Below are 20,210 nucleotides of genomic sequence, written 5' to 3'. Positions count from 1 at the left end.
GCACTTAGTACAGTGCTCTGCGTGTAGTAAGCACTCAAATACCATTGATTAAGATAAGTTAGTCTGGGAAGGCTTCATCTTAGTAGATTTTTCAGTGTCAAGATTCAATGGCCGTTGTCTGCAGGTAATTGTCTTCAGGATCCTACAGAAGTGTAAGATGTAACCCTGCTCTTGAAGAATGTATCATTTGTGGGGGTAAGCACAAACTATTTGATTATGAATGCAGTGTGGATGAAAGGACATTGAGGCAATTGGAATGGCTTATTCAGTGGCTTGATAACAGAAGATGATGAGCAGGCTTACTTGGCCAGTGCAGCAAGCATGAACTGAGGTATCAAGAAAAGAGAGTACTTGGAGGAACTAATTAATGGTCAAGAGTTCCAGTATGAGAACAGTTGCAATCACTCAGTGGTATTATTGAGCACTTACTGTGTGCAGAGCTCTGTTCTAAGCACTTGGGAGAGTACAGTACAGTTGAGTTGGTAGACACAATTCAAGCCCACGAGGAGTTTGAGGCCTTCCCTAAGTGCTCTAAGGAGTTTTCTCTTCTCCCATTCCCTTCTGCTTTATGCTGACTTGCTCCCTTTACTCACCGCACCCAGCCGCACAGCACTTATGTATCTTATTTATTTACAGTAATATCTATCTCCTTCTCTAGACTATAAGCTCGTTGTGTGCACGGAATGTCTGTTTGCTGTTATATTACCCTTTCCCAAGCACTTAGTATAGTTCTCTGCACTCAATAAATATGATTGACTGAAACTAGAAGGCAAAACTCACTTCCAGGAACTAGAATGCCTACAGTCATTCTCCTAATAGTTGGATTGCACAGTAGTGCAGGTTCCTTAATGCTTTGCTGGTCCTATTAACGGATTTTGGAGAGAACTTTTTGTTCTCTTGGTTTTTTTTTTTTCATTTTAATCATTTGTTGCACAAACTGCTGTTCTGCACACAGTAAGCACTCAATTACTGTGACTGATTTGATAGGGTATAGTACTACCGGCATTTTACGAAAGATGTAATTTTCACAACACCTGTATGATTACAGACATGGGAAGACAATATTTTGCTTACATATTTAGTGTAGCCAGGAATAGAAACTGTCATATTTGATCACCGGAACCCTTTCTACTCCCCCCGACTCCGACCCCCACACACTTTGCTCTTCCTCATTTCTTAAGGATTTTTAAAATAACTTAAGGTATTGTACTAAAGCATTGATATTTTAGGCTTACAGTCTGTTTCCCGAGTTAAATATAAGGTTCTCAATACCAGGCAATCAATTTAGTTTCCAGTTAATTATGGTACTGGTGAAGCACTGCAGTGTACCAAGCACTGTTCTAAGGTCTAGGGTAGATACACGTTAATCAGTTTGGACAGTTCCTGACCCACCTGGGGCTCACAGTATTAATCCCCAGATGAGGCAACTGAGGCACAGAGAAGTGAAGTGACTTGCCCAAGGTCATACAGAAGACAAGTGGCAGAGTTGGGATTAGAACCCAGGTCCTTCTGACTCCCAGTCCCACTAAGCCATGCAGCGTCTCGAGGAGGTTGCATGTGGCATACAGCATGTTATGCTTTTGGAAAAAAACATTTGCCTGCATGTGGCATCAGAATGTGTGTTACTGTTTGAGTTTTCCGGAATGTGGGATTTTGCAAGAGCAAATCCCAGTATGATAGGAGAACAGGATGTGCTGTTTTTTGAATCTTGTTTGGTTTCAAGCGCTTAGTACAGTGCTCTGCACACAGTAAGCGCTCAATAAATATGATTGATTGACTCTGTGGAACTGGGGGAAGTGGGGAGGGAGATGGCTTCTGGGGCCCGTAGCTAGTTTAGAAGGGCACCTGAAGCAGTTCTTTGGCTATATATTGAGCCTTCCACTCCTGTATGGCAGTCCCTGAGGTGCTCTTGGACCTCTGTGATCCACGTGGCTCAGCGGAAAGAGCTCGGGCTTTGGAGTCAGAGGTCATGGGCTCAAATTCCAGCTCCACCAATTGTCAGCTGTGTGACTTTGGGCAAGTCACTTAACTTCTCTGGGCCTCAGTTACCTCATCTGTAAAATGGGGATTAAGACTGTTAGCCCCACTTGGGACAACCTGCTCACCTTGTAACCTCCCCAGCGCTTAGAACAGTGCTTTGCACATAGTAAGTGCTTAGTAAATGCCCTAAAAAACACACAAAAAACCACTGGGGTGTAGGCTGGAGGCCCTCCCCTCCCCCCATCCTCTGCCACAACCTTAAGGAAGTGGAAGGGGCAAGGATGGGGTTGGGCAGAAAGTGATTTCCTTGCATCCAGTGCAGCTCCCAGGGACACCAGCTTGGTTCTACCACCTTATACCTAGGGAGATGGAATTCCGCTTCAGTTTTGTACTTCTCTACAATTTGGATGTTAAACCTAACATTTGTCAGATCTTTACTGAAAGATGTGGATTTTTTTCTTAAACATAAAAATACATACAATATAGATTTTTCTACGGATGGGTACTGTAAATTTCTTTAATAGGACAATTGTGACTGATTAAACCTGTAAATTAGCCATTGAAGTTGCAGCAAATTCTGTGCCTGGCATGCATAAATTCCTCTTAGAGTCCATACCAGAGGCTTCTGTAGGTCAATGTTAATTCAACCAGATAACCTGACATGAAGGACAATTTGGCAAATTTGTCTCTCGAAAGATGGGTTAATACATTAGATCTGAAAGCACAAGTATATGGTTTCACCAATTCTCTCTGGCCAGATAGTGGCTTAGAAACTGAGGAACTGGAAGTCGTCTTGTCTGAAGTTTAACCCTGCTTTCAGGAGGGAGTTTTCTCTATCTCAAAGCTAGCCTGCCTCCATCTGTCTTACCTTTCTGAGAAGCAGGATCAACAAAAACCTCTGTGTCATCTCTTCAGGAATCAAGGTAATTTACCTTTTCCCTAACTACTTGGGGAGGGTGGGCAACGGACTCTACTCTTCCTTCCATTCTTGGACAGTGCGGTAGTAGGGAGCCAATGCGGTAGTAGGGAGCCCTTTGTCAAGGTTCTTTATGTTCCGGTGTTAACCTTCCTTGAAGCGCCTAGGAAGTCTTGGAGAGTGGAAGGATTTTTGGAAGTCCCTCTGAGATTCTAGCCTGGAGTCCCGGACCAGCCTTTATTTTATGGATTCCCTCAAGAGAAAGAGACCTTTGAGCAGTTTGTGACCAGCAATTGACCACATGCCTTCCGACAGATCGTCAATTCAATTCCTGACTGTCCCAGATGGTAGCAGGCTGGTTCAAGAGGTCCAGTTTGGCCTTAAATTATTCCCATTAGGAAAAAAACCTAAGGAAACATCTGAGACAAGATGGACACAGTCACCCTGAACTGAACCCTGGGATGTCTAAAACCAACCTGCTGTCCTCAGGATTCTCCATACTAGGGTGTTCTGGGGCGAATAAGAACTTCTCAGGGCTGCGCACTCACCCCAAGCTAAATCTTGTCTACCTTATCTCGTATCCACCCCAGCACTTCATGTAGCACTTAGTATCATGCTAACAAGTACCATAATTAAGAATTATAAAGGGAAGACAAAATATGCGCTCACTAGCAGTGAAACACCTTAAAAGAGCAGTGCACATAAGGAAGGGCATTGGCCCTCATGGTGTCTGCCTCCCCCAACTCTTTCACCAAGTCCTGTCCCACTGTCTCTCACTGCCACCCTAGGTTGCGAGCTCCTCTCTGTTAAGGCAAGCTTCTGCCACCAATTCTCCAGCTGCACTGACTTCCTCCATCCTCTTTCAGCTGCTAAAGATGACTCAGAGTTGTCTTCTGTTTTCACTGCCCCGTTGTTGGGCTTTTTCGCTTTGCATGCTGATGTGGGTAGGTGTGGCTGGTGCCAAAATGGTACTTGGAACAAAACAGGCATAACTCAAAATGGTTGTAAGAGGTTAGCACTGGTGCTTTGAATAATGAAAATAAATTTTTAGCCATTTTTCAGATTAATCTCTCCCTGACTGTTTAGCCATAGTTGGAGGGGTTCTGAATCTAGTGGGAAATTAAGATTACCTATGCCTACAGTTTTCCCCAGAATTGGTTATTTTGGCTGCCATGGAAAATCTGACAAACTTTTTTTTCTAGGTCAAGAGATAAAGGACTTGTTTTGAGTGATATTCTGAATAGCACACTTGTTGACTAAAGTAAATTCATAGTGTAGCAGAATTTGGTCTCCTAAGAAAGTTCTGTCCAAATCTCTAGTCTTTCAAAACAGGCATTGGAAATATTTGTTCATTTTCACATTATGATGAGGAAAATTAACCAAAAATCTGTATTATTACATCAGATCATTTTGCTTTAAAATTTAACTTGAAGAAATTGTTAATATGAACTTTAAAAAGGTTGTTGCAGCAGTTTCATTTGTAACCCTTTTAGCCATGTGAATGTAAGAAGTGTATTTAAAATAAAACTGATGTGCGAAGGAAGTCTGAGTGGAATGTTGCCCAGTTGGTGGGGATGACATTAAGAAACTTGTAGAGAAAGGTTTGTGTTGGAAAAAAATCAGAATAATCAGAACTTTGTGGTTTCACCTTCCTCTCCTTAGCTGTATTTTGCACATAAAGTTTCCAAAGAGAGGAGTGTTGGAAGTCCAATTCCTAGTCTATAACCAAGTTTTCTCATGTGGTATCCTGTGAAGCCAAACTCCATTTCTTAAGGGCAGGAGAAAGGGACTTATCCCTGTCGCATTTATCCCTGTGACTGACAGTGAACTTTCATCTGGGTGTGGTTATGGTTAAAAAGATGGTCTCTTCCACACTGCACATATGTAAGGAGAGAGGACACCTTTCCTAACCCCCTGCCTTCTCTGTTGATTGGTAGCAGGGCCACCTTAAAGAGAATTGAGGTAGTAGGGTGATTGAAGCACTGTTGGAAGTTAAAAATAGCTCAGCATTACTAAAACAGCATGTGTGTTAACTTGCTGTTCAAATGTTTTTTGGGGGGAGAGTTTACCATTCTCCATCATATAGTTGTCATGTTAGCAAAGCTTAGCCAATTCTGTATTTTAGGAAAGAATGAAGTACCCATCTGTTATTGCTTTCCTTGTTCTAGTGCACAGCTTGTCTTTGCAAATTCTTAGGTCTCGTCGCATTTCATAGCCTACGTGTGGAATGATGAGAGGCTTTCTATAGTCTAGTGATTTTTGTTTCAAACTAGTAAATTACACTTGGGAATGTATAAAAGTGGAGATTGCTTAAAATACATATGCATGTAAATTACTAGGGCACAGGAAGCAGCGTGCTTAGTGGAAAGAGCATGGGCCCAGGAGTCAGAGCTCTGGCACTTGCCTGCTGTTAGGCAAGTCACTTAACTTTTCTGTGACTCATTTTCTTCACCTGTAAAATGGGGATTCAATACCTGCTTTCCCTCTTCCTGAGACTGTGGGACAGGTACTATATCCAACCTGACTCTAGTCTGTAAACTCATTGTGGGTAGCGAAATGTCTGCTAACTCCATTGAATTGTTCTCTCCCAAGCACTTAGTAAAGCACTGTGCACATAGTAAAACACTCAAATACATTTGATTTTTTTTCAACTTGTAACTACCCCAGTGCTTAGAACAGCGCTGGACACATAGTAAGTGCTTAACAAATACCGTAAATAAAAAGGTGTTATAGCTGTTTGAAATTTCTGATGTCAAACACAGACATTTTTGTAGGGGAGATGTTTCAGTTTTATTATTCAGTGCTAGGTTGGCTACTCTTTAGATCATGAAGTGATCTAGGCAAAGAATTCAAGATTAAGTGCTTAAGTTGCTAGTAGACTAGAGTATAGTATTGTCTGTACTTCATTAACAGAAAAGCTGTGCAAATAGCAAATGCTTGTTGAACCTCTCTAGTCTCTGGTTTCCGTCCCCCACGTCATCTCTTACTCTTCACAGAGTGTCAAAGGGCATAGTCGTGGTCTTCTGGCCAAGTTGTAATTTACCCTTGGGTACATAGCTGTGTAGCAGAATATACCATTTTCATCAGAAGAATTTAGGGACTGCCTGCAGTTTTTGTAGACTTCTACATCAGAATATAACGTCAGTCATCTAATGTATACCCTAGCTGTATGTATAGGCATGCTGGAGGTGTGTGTCTGTGTGCGTGTGTCTGTGTGTCATGAATTGATCCAGGTGTACACATGTGCACACACACAGTGTGGCCTAGTAGAAAGATCATGGGCCTGGGAACCAGAAGTATGTGGGTTCTAATCCCACCTCTGCCTCTTGTCTGCTGTGTGATCATGGGTAAGTCACTTAACTTCTCTGTGCCTCAGTTCCCTCATCTGTAAATTGGGAATGAAGACTGTGAGCCCCATATGAGACAGGTACCGTGTCCAACCTGACTACCTTGTACTTACCCCAGTGCTTAGAACAGTGCCTGACATGTGGTAAGCGCTTAACAAATACCACAATTATTATTATTATGCTGTCTCCCTTCATTGCTTCCAAGTGGGTGGTGGGTAGCAGTGTGAACCTGTGAAGCTTCAGCAGCAATATTAAAGGGGTCTCAGTTCGGGAAAGGTAGGTCAGTATTGCTCTAGCAGAACTGGAAGGCAGAAATTTCCCTGATAAGTAACACTGAACTTTTTTACAATGTCTTTTGTTATAGAGTAAAATCTAAAATATTAGCAAACTATGAACTTTCTTGATTTTTCTATTTTGCAGTCAGATTTATCTTTACTGGGTAGGAAGATTGGCAATTTATGCCTAACTTCCTTAGTTCCTACAGACAATTTGTGCTTTGTTTTTTTCTTTAAAATTCCATAAGTGTTTGTTTTGATGGTACTGGCTCCTGAATACATGAAAGTACTTTCAAATAGTAATTTAAATCGCTTCTGGTAGTTTTTACTCCTTTAAAGCAATGTGGTCTAGTGGAAAAAGCACAGGCCTGGGAGTTAGGGGACCTGGGTTCTATTCCCAGCTCTGCCATATGTCCAATGTGTGACCATGGACAAGTCATTTAACTTCTCTGTGTCTGTTACCTCATCTGTAAAATGGGGATTCAATCCTACTCCCTCCTTTAACTACTTAAACTGTGAGCTCCCTGTGCGACAGGGACTGTGTCCAACCTGATTCACTTATCTACCTCAGCACATAAAACAGTGGTTGACACATAGAAAGTGCTTACCAAGTACTGTAATAATAATTATTATTATTATTAAATCCATGAACTTAATTACAGGACATTTCTAACTTAAAGATAATAGTAATACAAATAATGTGAATAACCTAAATTTCATAAAAACAAAATAAACTTCTTTCTCTAGCGCCAGTGGAAGGCACTCAGATTCAAACCTTATCAAGATGCTTATGCTACTGTTGTAGAGTACTGTTGGCTTTGCTGGTTGGGCAGCCCACCCTTATTTTCCAACTCCAGATATCAATTTTAGCCCCAAGATTTAGGAAGCATGTTTGAACCAGGCCTGGCATCTGAGACTTGGGCTTGGATAGAGTCCTTGTGCTCTCCGAGCATGCCTAGACCGAAGCCCAGCATAGTAGTGAGACACGCACCAAAGTAGCTTTTATCTTAACTACATTCCTAGGCTTAAGAATTATATGAAATTCCAGAAGACAGACATTCTACTTGGGTGGGGGGAGAGGGAAAAGAAAGAGGAATTGTAGAGAAGAAAATAAAAACTACCATCTTAAATGCAGTATGAGGAATTGTGACTTGACATGCTGCTTGATAATGGAATTTGAAGGAGAAATAACATTGATTTCAAAGCAGAGGCACTGGAAAGTGAACAGTTGTGTTCCTTAACTCTAGAGGAGCATGCCCAGCAAAAGTGACTCGAGTTCTGTATTATTTTTTAAATACATTCCCTCTTATTCTGTAAATCCCTCTCCTTATGAAAGATGTTCCTTAATCAGGAGTTACAGGCAAGGTTATTTTGGCATGGTTTATCAAACTTTTTATGTCATTGAGTGTACCTCTTCTAATCCTTGTGTGTCACATTTGCTGATGGTCCACTTTTCTTGAACTTAGCAGTTTTATTCTTTTTTTTTCTGTTTTGTCCCTTTACAGTGATTATTTATTCAAGTTACTTCTGATTGGAGACTCTGGTGTTGGGAAATCCTGCCTTCTTCTTAGGTTTGCAGTAAGTTGAATTTGAATATCTTTGTTTATGATGCAGATGTATTTTCCTGGAGTTAACTTTTTGAAAGAAAAATTATAAGCTTGTCCCCCTCTCTCTGAATATTGCCCTCTGTTATTTCAGGATGACCCCTGAAGAACCTGGTCTGATCTGATTGATTGATTGATCTTCCCTTTAAGCAGCATAGACTAATGGAAAGGGCTTGGAAGTCAGAGCGGCTTCGCCATTTGCCTGCCGTGTGACCTTGGTCACGGAACTTCTGTGTGCCTCAGTTACTTCAACTTTAAAATGAGGCTTGAGACTATGTATCTGAGGCAATGATGGTGTCAGTAAGCACAAGACAAATTAGTTCAGAAGGAAAATAACTTTTTTAATGAGATTTCATGGGCATGGGGAGAAATAACACATGATTTAAAATGAATTCCTAGAATTTGCATCTGAGGGCCCCTGCATAGACATCTTTTCACCAGACCAGCATATCTTTCATTGCCAAACACTAGTTCTGCTTTAATTTGAAGAAATTGTGCTTTCTAAGGATTCTGTCTTCAATTAACTTCATATTGTAAAGCCAAAGTGCCTAATGTACTTGAGGTGAACTAACAGTGATTGTTTCCATCTGAAGTAGACAAGGAGGAAATAGTTGGACTACACTGATGATGGCTTGATAAGAGTATTTTATAGTAAAACTTCTAATAGAGCAAAAGGAAAGAGTGGGGACTGGTACAAACTCAAACAACAGTGCTACAGTGTTCTAGTGTGTGAAACTGACAAACGGACAGTTGACTCTTGTTCTGATAAATGTAACTGCAAATCTTCCCTGTGCTCTTTCATTCACATCCTTCCTTACCGCTTCACGCCCCTCTTATTTTTTTTACTCTTCCTTCCCCCAATCCCTTCCCAAATATTCTGCCTTTCCCAGCACAAATAAAAGATGAGTCAATATGATCTGTCCATCAGAGCTGGCTCAACTTCTATTCATGGTCTGCCTCACTGATTTTACACAAGTAATATAACTCATCTCCCAAGATACTATTTTGGCACCTCTGTTCTAACCTATTGTTTAATGCAGAGGGAGGTAATTCCAATTCCCATTTTTGCGATTAGGGTGTAAAGATTAAAAGGGCATCTTCTTGAAGAAATTTGACCTTTTTAAGCAAAACATTAAATGCTGTATAAATACAAGCTCTTTAAAAAGTCATTGAATCTTGTAATTTCTCACATGAGCTCTGGGTTTAGCTGAGATCTCTAAAAAGTAATTTTGATTTCCACTTTCAGGAAGTGCTTCAGGCGCTCAGCTTGGTTTGGTGGCTGAGAATGAATGACTAATAGTGTCAAGGTCTCTTTTCCTGTAGCCAGGTCTTGAGATATGAAAGTTCTACCTAGTTTGGAGGCAGAGGAAATCACATTTTTAAGATTTCCTTTCTTCGTTCACTCTTAAATTGGGGAGGCAGGTGAGCCCTTCATGGCAAAAGTCCAGCTCACAAAGACTCTGGGAATTATTTGTTTGGTTTGAGCAATAGGTGCAACTTAATATCATTTAGAAAAAATGGAACACCTGAGGCATAGACCTAAACTTCATAATAAGGGAAAATATAAGTTAATGTAGAAATGTGATCTCCCTCTAGGGAATAACCTAGAAATGTAGTTGTCTTGCTTAATTTCACTAAGTTAATGAGGCAAGTTTAATGAAGAATGAGCTAAGTAGGTGATCAGAGTTTTTGGATCTGGGCCAATTCTGAGTAGTGATTGATCAAAGTAGCTTTTATTAAGAGTGAACCAAAGGGATGACCAGACTGAACCTGTGAAGGTAGGGTCCATGTTCCTCTACAGAATGAGGACAGAGAGAGAGCTGAGCTATACAAGAAAACAACTAGTAAAATTGCTGTGTTTACACAAAAATGGATTTAAAAAAACACACACTAGAATTACAACTCTGACATCAGTGAGCTGCCAGAAGTATTTTATTTGGGTATATGATTCAGGTTGGGTTTAAATTTATCCACCAAGTTCTACCCAAATACTAGTTAATATATTGGTCTCAATTGATTTTTATGGGACCAGGTCTTTTTGTGAAGCTTTCAATTAAAACAACACATTACTGAAAGACTGTACAAAGAGAAGAGACATGAATAGAGTTTAAGGACAGCAGTTTGGTCCTTTCTGAAATTCTATGTGTTTACTCAGCTGTTAGGGTTATCAGCAGGGTTGTGCTGATGAACAAGAAAGAATAAACTCTAACAATTTTTTTCTGGTTATATCTCCTACATAAATCTAAAATTACCTATGGCAAAGCTACCTGTGGCTTAAAACCATCTAGTGAGATTATAAATTTTTCAAGCGTGCGTACTCTTAAGAAGGTATGGTGTGACATGTTCAGTGTGTCACCATATCCTGTCGATTCAATCTTCACAACATTGCTAAAATCCACTCTTTCCCTTCCATCCAAACTACTATGTTGATCTAAGCATTTAACCCATCCCACCTTGATTACTGCATCATCCTCATTGCTGACCTCTGTGCCTCCTGTCTCTCCCTACGCAAGTCTATACTTCACTCTGCTGCCCGGATCATTTTTACAAAAATGTTCAGTCCATGTTTCCCCACTCCTTAAGAACCTCTGGTTACCCATCCACTGCCTCTTCAAACTCCTTATTATCGGCTTTAAAGCTCTGTCACCCTGCCCCCTCCTAACTTACCTCCCTGACTTCTCAGCCCGCACACTTCACTCCTTTAATGCCAACCTATTCACACTACCTTAGTCTCATCTATCTCGCTGCCAACCTCTTGCCCACATCCTGCTTCCGACCTAGAACTCCCCACCTCCCCTTATCTAACAGATGACCACTCTCCACCTTCAAAGCCTTATCAAAAGCGCATCTCCTCCAAGAAGCCTTTCATGACTAAGCCCTCATTTCCCCCACTCCCTTCTGTGTCACCCTTGCACCTTTAATTCACCCCTCCCTCAGCTCCACAGCACTTAAGTACCTATCCATAATTTCTTTACTTATATTAATCTCTTTCTCCCCCTCTAAACTGTAAGCTTGTTGTGGATAGGAACTGTGTCTACAAACTTTATTGTACTTTCCCAAGCACTTAGTAAAGTGCTCTGCACACAAAGCGCTTAATAAATACAACCGATTAATTGTTTTGAATATTTAGCCAACACAATTGGAGAATGGTTACATGTAATAGAAATCAGCCATGTGAGAGAAACCAGTATAATTTAGCAACCAGACACCAGAAGATTAAGACATGGGAAGATGATAAAGACCTAATGATATTCTAAACACTCATCAAGCTTTTAAGAAATTGTTTTGAGGTGCTATAAGCAATGTGGATTTGGATTAAGGAAAACTTTTCTCCAATATTAAAACTATTAGCACTGGAGTTTTTATTGCATTCTGTAACTTTAAATAGAACAAGGAAAATTTACTCATTAACCTTTCTTTTCTTTGCTCTAGGATGATACATACACAGAAAGCTATATCAGCACAATCGGTGTGGATTTTAAAATAAGAACTATAGAATTAGATGGAAAAACAATCAAACTTCAAATAGTAAGTGTCTACCCTCGTCTGGGAATTATGGTTAGGTAATCAGGTAATTTAGCATGCATACATACTACAGCACTAGGCAGTCTGTGGCTCAAACACTTGTCGACTGAGAAGTTGCCTAGTTTAATACCCTTAACATGTTAATACATACAGAGAGCTGTGATTCAGGAAAATAACATCTGCAAATCTATAGAGGTCGCTTTTAAAGCTGCCCAGTCAGAGTGAATAAGACTTTTTAAATTGGCTGGATTTGTTACTTTTACTCACTAACTTCAGGATTAGTGGTGTCAGGAAGAGATTTATGCTTGACTAGGCCCCATCTCAAATTGTTCTCCCTTGCATTCAATGGGCAAACAATTTTGAGAGTTTAAATCAAGGTTGTAATCATTCTTGCAAGGGGAAAATGCATGCAGAGTAAATCACTGTGCTTCTTACTGACTCTGTATAATATGCCTTGGGCACTTATCAAAATTGCTGTCTAGTGCAATTTGGTTACTTAGGTTCCTGGCTAGAAGCTTCGTCTCCTGACCTCTATGGAGTGTGCTTTTAGACTTCACGGCTCTCTTGTTTGAGCTCCTTTTGTGCTGAGAACCTGCTTTGTGCTTGGTTGTGCTTCACCAGTACTTAGTTCAGTCACTTGCGTTTAGCAGATGCTCCTTACGATTATTCCTCCAGGGCAGTTTCAAATGGAAATATATAAAGGTGACACATTGACCCATAAAGAGTCTACCGCACTCCAGTGGGATTCTGCCCTCCCACTCTTGTCCTTGAGTTGTCAGCTTCTTTTGGGGAAACTGGACAGAAGGCGAGGTGGATAGGTGCACACTTGCACAGGCTGGCAGTCTTGATGTACTTAGCTAGGGTAACCTGTACCCAGTGCTGTGCTGGATTTGAAGCAAGTGCTAATGATGGGTATTCTGCACTGATGCTACCTATATAACCCGAAACGTGCTACTTCCACATCCTGCTTCTGATCAATAGCGAAGCACCGTAGCTTAGGTGGATAGAGCACAGACCCAGGAGTCAGATGGACCTGGGTTCTAATGCCGGCTCCACCACTTGTCTGCTGGGTGACCTTAACTTCTCTGGGCCTCCATTCCATCTTGAGTAAAATGGGGATTAAGACTGAGTCCCTTGTGGGACAGGGACTGACTGACCTCATTAACTTGTATCTACCCCAATGCTTAGTACAGTGCTTGATACATAGTAAAAGCTTAACAAATACCACAATCATTACTACTACTGTTATTGTTATTAATGATACTAATAATAATTTCACCACCAGACTCAGTGTATTAGAAGAATCCCCAACAGGTCATCTTATTAAAATCCAATGCAAAGGCTCAGATGCCTATGCAAACTGCAATTAATATGGTCTCTTGTACTTGTCTTGAACCCCCCTGTAACTGTTTGTTAAAACAAGGTAGCTCACTCATGCATTAAAACAAGGTGTGACTGTCTTTTTATTTTGGAACAGTGGGACACAGCAGGCCAGGAGAGATTTCGAACAATCACTTCCAGTTATTACAGAGGAGCCCATGGCATCATAGTTGTGTATGATGTGACGGATCAGGTAAGCCCTGAGATCGGAGCCGGAAGGCTTTATAGCTAGTGATGATCAAGACAAAATCCTGGGTGGAGAGGTAGAAGGCAGACCAGAGTGGGGATGTTCAGAGGGGTGGGATGGGAGAGAGGGCAGTAAAGCTTTGGGTTGGGAATTGACTTAACTACAATGATTGGCTGTAATGTTGGGATAGGGTACGTGTATGCTGAGGTGTCCACAGGTAGCGCGTGTTCCCAAGCTATGCTTACTGAGGGGCGGCTGCAACCCAGAGTTTGCTGGTACTTCTGAGTGCTGCAAGACATCCCAGAGATATATTGTTTTTGCCAGGCTCCAGCACTCAATCATTACTCCGTTTACAAATAGACTTGTCTTTGAATGAGAGTAGAATAGGTTTTTTTAAATTGCGCAGAGGAGTACAGTGTTCTGTGCTCAGTAGATACCGGTGATTTTTTTTTGATTGACTTTCCACCATAACCACTTAAAACTATAGTTTATTCACATATGCCAGATCTACATTTCAAGAATCAAGTGCAAATACAGAACTTCACTTTGTGTAAATGTCAGTCGATCACCCGTGTTACTTCTGGACCGTCTTGGGATCGGCAGCATTTTCAAGAAAAAATTGTGTGTGAGGGTAGTTTGGAGATGTGCGGTGTCACTTGCAACTTGGGGTATTCTCAACTCTGTTGGTTTAGCGTTCAGGCAGTGAGAGAAGTATGTGCATGTTGTCTGGTTAGCGGCAGCTCAGGGGGGCTTCAGGAAACACAGCAAGACTGTTTCCTTAATTTCCCCAAGCCTCAAATTGCCCTTGTACCTACATCTCCTAGAAATCCACAGGATGGAGGAGGTTTCCAGCTCCCTGGGCTGGAGTTTTGGAGGGAGAGCTGGGGAGTCCCAGAAGACAGATGGGAAGGGGAGGACTTTGAGGGAGCTGAGAAGCAGCTTGGGGTAGAGGAAAGGAGACCAAGAGAGTCCCTGGGTTTCTGGACTTGCCCATATATCTTTTCTCCTCCCCACCCCGGCACAAAGGCAAAGATGAACAGATTGCACTTTTGGGCTCAGGCTGACTTGGCTTTAGGAAACTCCATAGTCAGTTGAACTGCAACTCAGAGGAGGGTCCAGGCCAGCCCAGTTCCACCAGAAGTTTTTAGTGAACTGATTCACCATGGATTTGGTTTGCCTTGCCTCTACTCAGAAACCACCTGTAAAGCAAGGGACACCTGAATTCATGTTCCTTTAACCTTTGGAGAACCGTGTTGAGAGGATTGACCTTTCCCTGGTATGCTCACCAGTGTTTCAAGCATGCTCACTGTCTGAAGGGTGTGTGGCTGCTCTTTTGCAGGGGGAGCACAGCCCCAGGTTGAGGCTCTAGAAGATCGTGATAACAGCCAGCCCACTGTTCTTGCTGTTTCCTTTGGGGTGCCCAGGTCAGGCCATCAGCAATGCGTGGACTTCTAGACTATGTCCTTCGTATGCTCCCTTGAGGAGTCCAGTGAGGGCTGTAAGGCATTGGCTCAGTATCCTCAAAGAGGCGGATGCTCCAGTGCTTGGTTTATTTAGAGGTGGTGATTCCTAAGGAGAGGCTGAGAGGTTCTGGGAGGAAAAATTTTCTTGAAGAGAGAGTCATTGTACTTGGTTGGCCAATTTTGAAATTTGTATATTGCATTTTGGTCAGGCTTAGTTTTGTGGTGACTTTAAAAACTGCCATTGTCCATTTGCTTTGCCTCTTGTCCTACAGCTCTCTAGAGGGCAGTGCTACACTTCACAATGAAATTGACAGGTGGAAGTGTCATTTCTCATAGTAAGGAACTTCCATTCATAGTTTACTTTGGAGGAGGTTTGTGGTCTTACTAGTTGATATCTCTCCTGTTCCTCAGGAGGAGAAAAGGCCAAGGCCCTCTCCAGGAATGCGGTCGATGATTACATTACATTTAACCCACCAGTAAGGGGGTCATCTTGCCTTTACCCAGGAAGCTCTACTTCTTCAGCATCAACCCCAAGTCTGGTTGTCACAGGGTGGGGCTGTGTGCCCAAAGTAAGGCTCAAGAGGGTTGTGTACTAGAGTTTGAGGGGAGGTGAGATGAAAGAAAGGGCAGGCAGTATCCCTGTGTGCAGCAAGAGAGGAGTGGGGAAGGGAAGAGAATGGGAAAGGCCATGGAATGGAGTAGAGAGAGGTGAGGGAGATGAACACAAGAAGGATGACTGATTTGTGTATCAGCAGGCTGAAAGGCCTCGGCTAAAGTCTCTTTAGAAGAAAAACTTAGATATCTAGAAAGCCAGGAGATTTGCAGTTACAGATTTTAAATGGATCATTGATGGGACAGAAAAAAGAGAATTTAGCGATGAGCCCAGGATTCATGGATGAGGGCTGATCCTCGTGACATTCTTTTAGAAAAGTATCTAGAGGTTCTAGACTGTGAGCCCACTGTTGGGTAGGGACCGTCTCTATATGTTGCCAGCTTGTACTTCCCAAGCGCTTAGTACAGTGCTCTTGCACACAGTAAGTGCTCAATAAATACGATTGATTGATTCCTAAATCTGGAGTGTCAGATTTATATCACTTTGCATAAATGATACCTGCGGCCAAAAGCAGTGTGGCATAGTGGATAGACCACAAGCCTTGGAGTCAGAAGAACCTGGGTTCTACTTCTGGCTCTGCCACATGTCTGCTGTGACACCTTGGGCAAATCACTTAACTTCCCTGTGCTTCAGTTATCTCATCTGTAACATGAGGATTAAGGCTCTGAGCCCCATGTCCAACCCAGATCTGCCCCAGTTCTTGGTGGAGTGCCTGGCAGATAGTAAGTGCTTAGCAAATACCATAAAAAATGAAAATGATAATTGGGCTTTTTTCCAATCTTTTTAGAAATGGGAGCTGAGGCAATTTTTGAATTAAGAATTTTTAATCTTATACTGAACTGTAAAATCAAAGCTAATCATTTCAGAGGCCTGAAGGTTGTAGGTAAAGAATTCCAAATTACAAGTTGGAGGGCAACCTGTTAGGAATTCTGCTGGGAACTGAAAAGAGATACAGCATTTTCCTTTCGGTCATTGAGTGACCAATCCAGCACTTCAGAATCCACGAAACGGATTGTTACTCCATTAGAAAATGCCATATAAGTTGGAAAAAAAATTGTAATCTGACCATTTTTGTCAGCTAAATTCTTAACTCCCTTAGGGCACAGATCATGACTGCTAACAGTGCTTAGTAGACAGTAGGCACTAAAATACGGTGTGTCGACTGAAATGGAACTTTTGAGCTGGAACTGTGATGATTGCCTGCCCTGGCCTCTTCTCAGTATGAATGAGTGTCTCTCGAGAGGGTCTAGTATAATAATTGTCAGCAGGGAATGTGTCTACCAACTCTGTTATATTGTACTCTCCCAAGTGCTTCATACAGTGCTTGGCACACGGTAAGTGCTCGGCACATAATAAGTGCTCAGTAAATACGATTGTGGTATTTAGCATTTACTGTGTGTCCAAGTACTGTTCTAAACCCTGGAGAGTCTGTAGAAGATTTGGACCTGCTCCGAAGTGCCCCGGAATCCCGAGCCTGATGGACCTGCAGGGCGCGGCTGAGCTTTGCCATCAAACCCGCCTGGCTTTGGGCCTGCTTCAGACACACCTTAACATGCCTGTTGGAGGGTTGGGGGAAGTGTGAGGAGCTGGCCCGGTGGTTGGGGTGCCACTGGGTGTAGGCGGTGCTTTTGGGCGTGCAGGGTGATGCCTTTGGGCCACAGGCATGACTGGGCATGTGGCCGTCCTCTGGCCAGCGAGCCCCAGGCCCCTCTGCTGTTAGTGAGGCTGCCTGGGACCCTGGAACTAGTCTGGGAAAGGCCTGGCTCAGAGGATCATGCAGTGTTACACCTGAGCAGCTCATAGAGAATCGCTACTGACAGATTTCCAAGTAAGACTAATCACAGATATCTTTTTGGGAAACCTCAGCAAAATAGTAAAAAGAGTTTTTCGTTTATAGTGCCACTCACAATTTCATACATATTTGTCGCTCCCCCGCCCCTCTTCAAAACATTAAATCTACAGTGATTTGGCTCTACGGCCAAGTTTCATGCCTGATGGTCCAAAGATGATATGCACTTTTTGTCGTTTCATACCATTATCCATATCTGTGTGTAGTTCATCATCATCAATCATATTTATTGAGTGCTTACTGTGTGCAGAGCACTGTACTAAGCGCTTGGGAAGTACAAGTTGGCAACATTATAGAGACAGTCCCTACCCAACAGTGGGCTCACAGTCTAAAAGGGGGAGACAGAGAACAAAACCAAACATACTAACAAAATAAAATAAAATAAAAGGCATCCCCTTTATGGCAGGTGCCTTGAAGCTGCACTCCTTCATCCCCTAAGTTTCAGCATGGTATGGGTTGTTGCACCACCTGGCCGCTATTCTTCCTGATGGCTGTGGTGACTTAGGTGTGTAACAGTACAGCTGGATATGTGTTATATATATATATTTTTCTGCATTGCTGCTTTGTCCACGGTCTGGTGTGGAACATTTGCTTAATGTGCCTAAATGAGTGTGTTATAGTCATGGTTTTTAATGTCTTTGTTGATAGGAATCCTTCAATAATGTAAAGCAATGGTTGCAGGAAATAGACCGTTATGCCAGTGAAAATGTTAACAAGTTGCTGGTAGGGAACAAATGTGACCTGACCACAAAGAAAGTAGTAGACTACACAACAGCAAAGGTAAGTGACTTATGTTAACTGGTACTTTCTCTGTTCTGTGATGTGGTTCACTGCAACAGAGTTTGGGTATTCTAACTGGTGGCCGCCACGTGGAGGAGGAAGAGTAGTTCCACGACTCAGACCACTAAGGCACCCTGGATCTACATTCTTAACTTGGATGGGCCACTGAAAGGTTTAAAAAAAAAAAAAAGAATAAGAAAAAAACCAGAGGATTGTTGGGGAGAGGCAAAAGAGAGCACCTCTCTGCAGTATATGGTTCAGACCCAAGCTTCAGGGGACGGGTGGGAAGGGCCAGGGAGAGTTCTCAGCCCAGAGGTGTTTAAGGTTAATACCCTCAAGGCTAGCACAATTATCAAAACTCACTGGCCATAGTACCCTGGGGTACGGCCTAGCTGCGTGAGGTTATTGCAAATCCAAGATAGTGGTTGAGAGCACATGACCATCCAGGTCAGGCAAGGAAGCTGCTTTTCTTTGTGAGAAAGTTGGGTGCTATGGCTGAATTCTCCAAAGTACGCTGTTACCTCTGGGTCAGTTTGTGGGCCGCTTGCCTCTACCAGAAACAATTCTTTTTCCTTTTGAGCAGTAGTTTTCAGGTGTCATAATTCCCTTTTCCCAGTGTTTTGAGGGCTCACCCAAAAATGTCACATGTTGAGTTTGAAGAAAAGTTCAAATTCTAAGATGAAGGGGACCAAGAACATATATTAAAAATACTTAAGTGACATCTATAATAAGCCCCATTCTAATCAAGCAAGGGCTATGTATTAAGTGACAATTTCAGTTTCGGTTTTAAGAGGTCCTTCCTGTGCATCAGGAAAGAAGGGGAAACCATGGGGTAATTTTTCGTCTTTCTTTATGCTCTGTTTATGCTCTTGCAGGAATTTGCAGATTCTCTTGGAATTCCATTTTTGGAAACCAGCGCGAAAAACGCCACAAACGTAGAACAGTCTTTCATGACCATGGCGGCCGAGATTAAAAAACGAATGGGCCCCGGAGCGACAGCTGGTGGTGCCGAGAAGTCCAATGTTAAAATCCAGAGCACTCCAGTCAAGCAGTCTAGTGGGGGTTGCTGCTAAAATTTGCCTCCCTTCTTTTCTCACAACAGTGAATTTGCAATCTGAACCCAAGTGAAAAAACAAAATTGCCTGAATTGTACTGTATGTAGCTGCACTACAACAGATTCTTACCGTCTCCACAAAGGTCAGAGATTGTAAATGGTCAATACTGACTTTTTTTTTATTCCCTTGACTCAAGACAGCTAACTTCATTTTCAGAACTGTTTTAAACCTCTGTGTGCTGGTTTATAAAAATGTGTGTAATCCTTGTTGCTTTCCTGATATCAGACTGTTTCCCGTGGTTGGTTAGGATATATTTTGTTGTTTATATTGGCATGTTTAGATGTCGGGTTTAGTCTTCTGAAGATGAAGTTCAGCCATTTTGTATCAAACAGCACAACCGTGTCTGTCACTTTCCATGCATAAAAGTTTAGTGAGATGTTATATGTAAGATCTGATTTGCTAGTTCTTTCTTGTAGAGTTATAAATGGAAAGATTACACTATCTGATTACTAGTTTCTTCATACTCTGCATATAATTTGTGGCTGCAGAATATTGTAATTTGTTGCACAATATGTAACAAACAACCGAAGAAATGTTTAATAAATATTGTACTTATTGGAAGTAATATCAAACTGTATGGTGATAAGTATTGTCTTAATTCTTACGGTTAAGGAGAAATTTGGCTTGCATTGTGCTCCAAACAGCCATTAGTGTGCAAAGCCAAGGCACTTTAGACCTATTAGAGTAGCATCAGATAAGCATCCCAGCTAATCTACCCCACCAATGATATGACACAGGCAGGTATACCATCCTGGGGGGGTGACAAACTTGGACAGTCTGAAAAAAGACTAAAGGTGGTACTTATGGAAGGCAGATACATTCTGAATGTATAATATTTAGCCTATTGTAATCTCTGATCCTTAACTAAAGCCATTTCTAAATGGCTTCATTTAGAAATACTTTTGTTAATGCATCTGTAGTAGAGGTGGAAAACAGTGTATCTTTCCTAATATGTGATCAAACTAACAATTTAAGTGATGTAATTTTGCCAGTATGTTTTTTTATATACTGTTGCTTCCATACTCCTTTAATCAAATATTGTTTCAACTTTATTAAATAAGTTTAGAGCACTATCTTCAATATTTGTTTAGTCCTCTCACAAATTTCATGAATCATTAGGGCCCGTTCTTACGTAGAGGAGACTGAGGGGCTGGGGGAGGCAGAATGTGGGGGCGG

General features: G+C 41.9%; 1 protein-coding gene across 1 annotated transcript in view; it reads left to right on the top strand.

The window, feature by feature from the left end:
• The window catches only part of RAB1A (RAB1A, member RAS oncogene family), a 37,266-nt gene extending 17,150 nt beyond the window's left edge, over window positions 1-20,116 (top strand). The window contains exons 2-6 of the mRNA XM_038751864.1: window positions 8,024-8,096; window positions 11,555-11,650; window positions 13,125-13,220; window positions 17,788-17,919; window positions 18,795-20,116. Coding sequence (XP_038607792.1) covers window positions 8,024-8,096; window positions 11,555-11,650; window positions 13,125-13,220; window positions 17,788-17,919; window positions 18,795-18,992 — 595 coding nt within the window. The 3' untranslated portion in view covers window positions 18,993-20,116. The remainder of the gene's footprint in view (window positions 1-8,023; window positions 8,097-11,554; window positions 11,651-13,124; window positions 13,221-17,787; window positions 17,920-18,794) is intronic.
• The last annotated feature ends 94 nt before the right edge of the window (window positions 20,117-20,210 follow it).

The sequence above is a fragment of the Tachyglossus aculeatus genome, chromosome 9 (assembly GCF_015852505.1).
Source record: "Tachyglossus aculeatus isolate mTacAcu1 chromosome 9, mTacAcu1.pri, whole genome shotgun sequence".
In the NCBI taxonomy this organism is placed as follows: Eukaryota; Metazoa; Chordata; class Mammalia; order Monotremata; family Tachyglossidae; genus Tachyglossus; species Tachyglossus aculeatus.
This window is presented reverse-complemented; position numbering and strand designations above follow the sequence as displayed.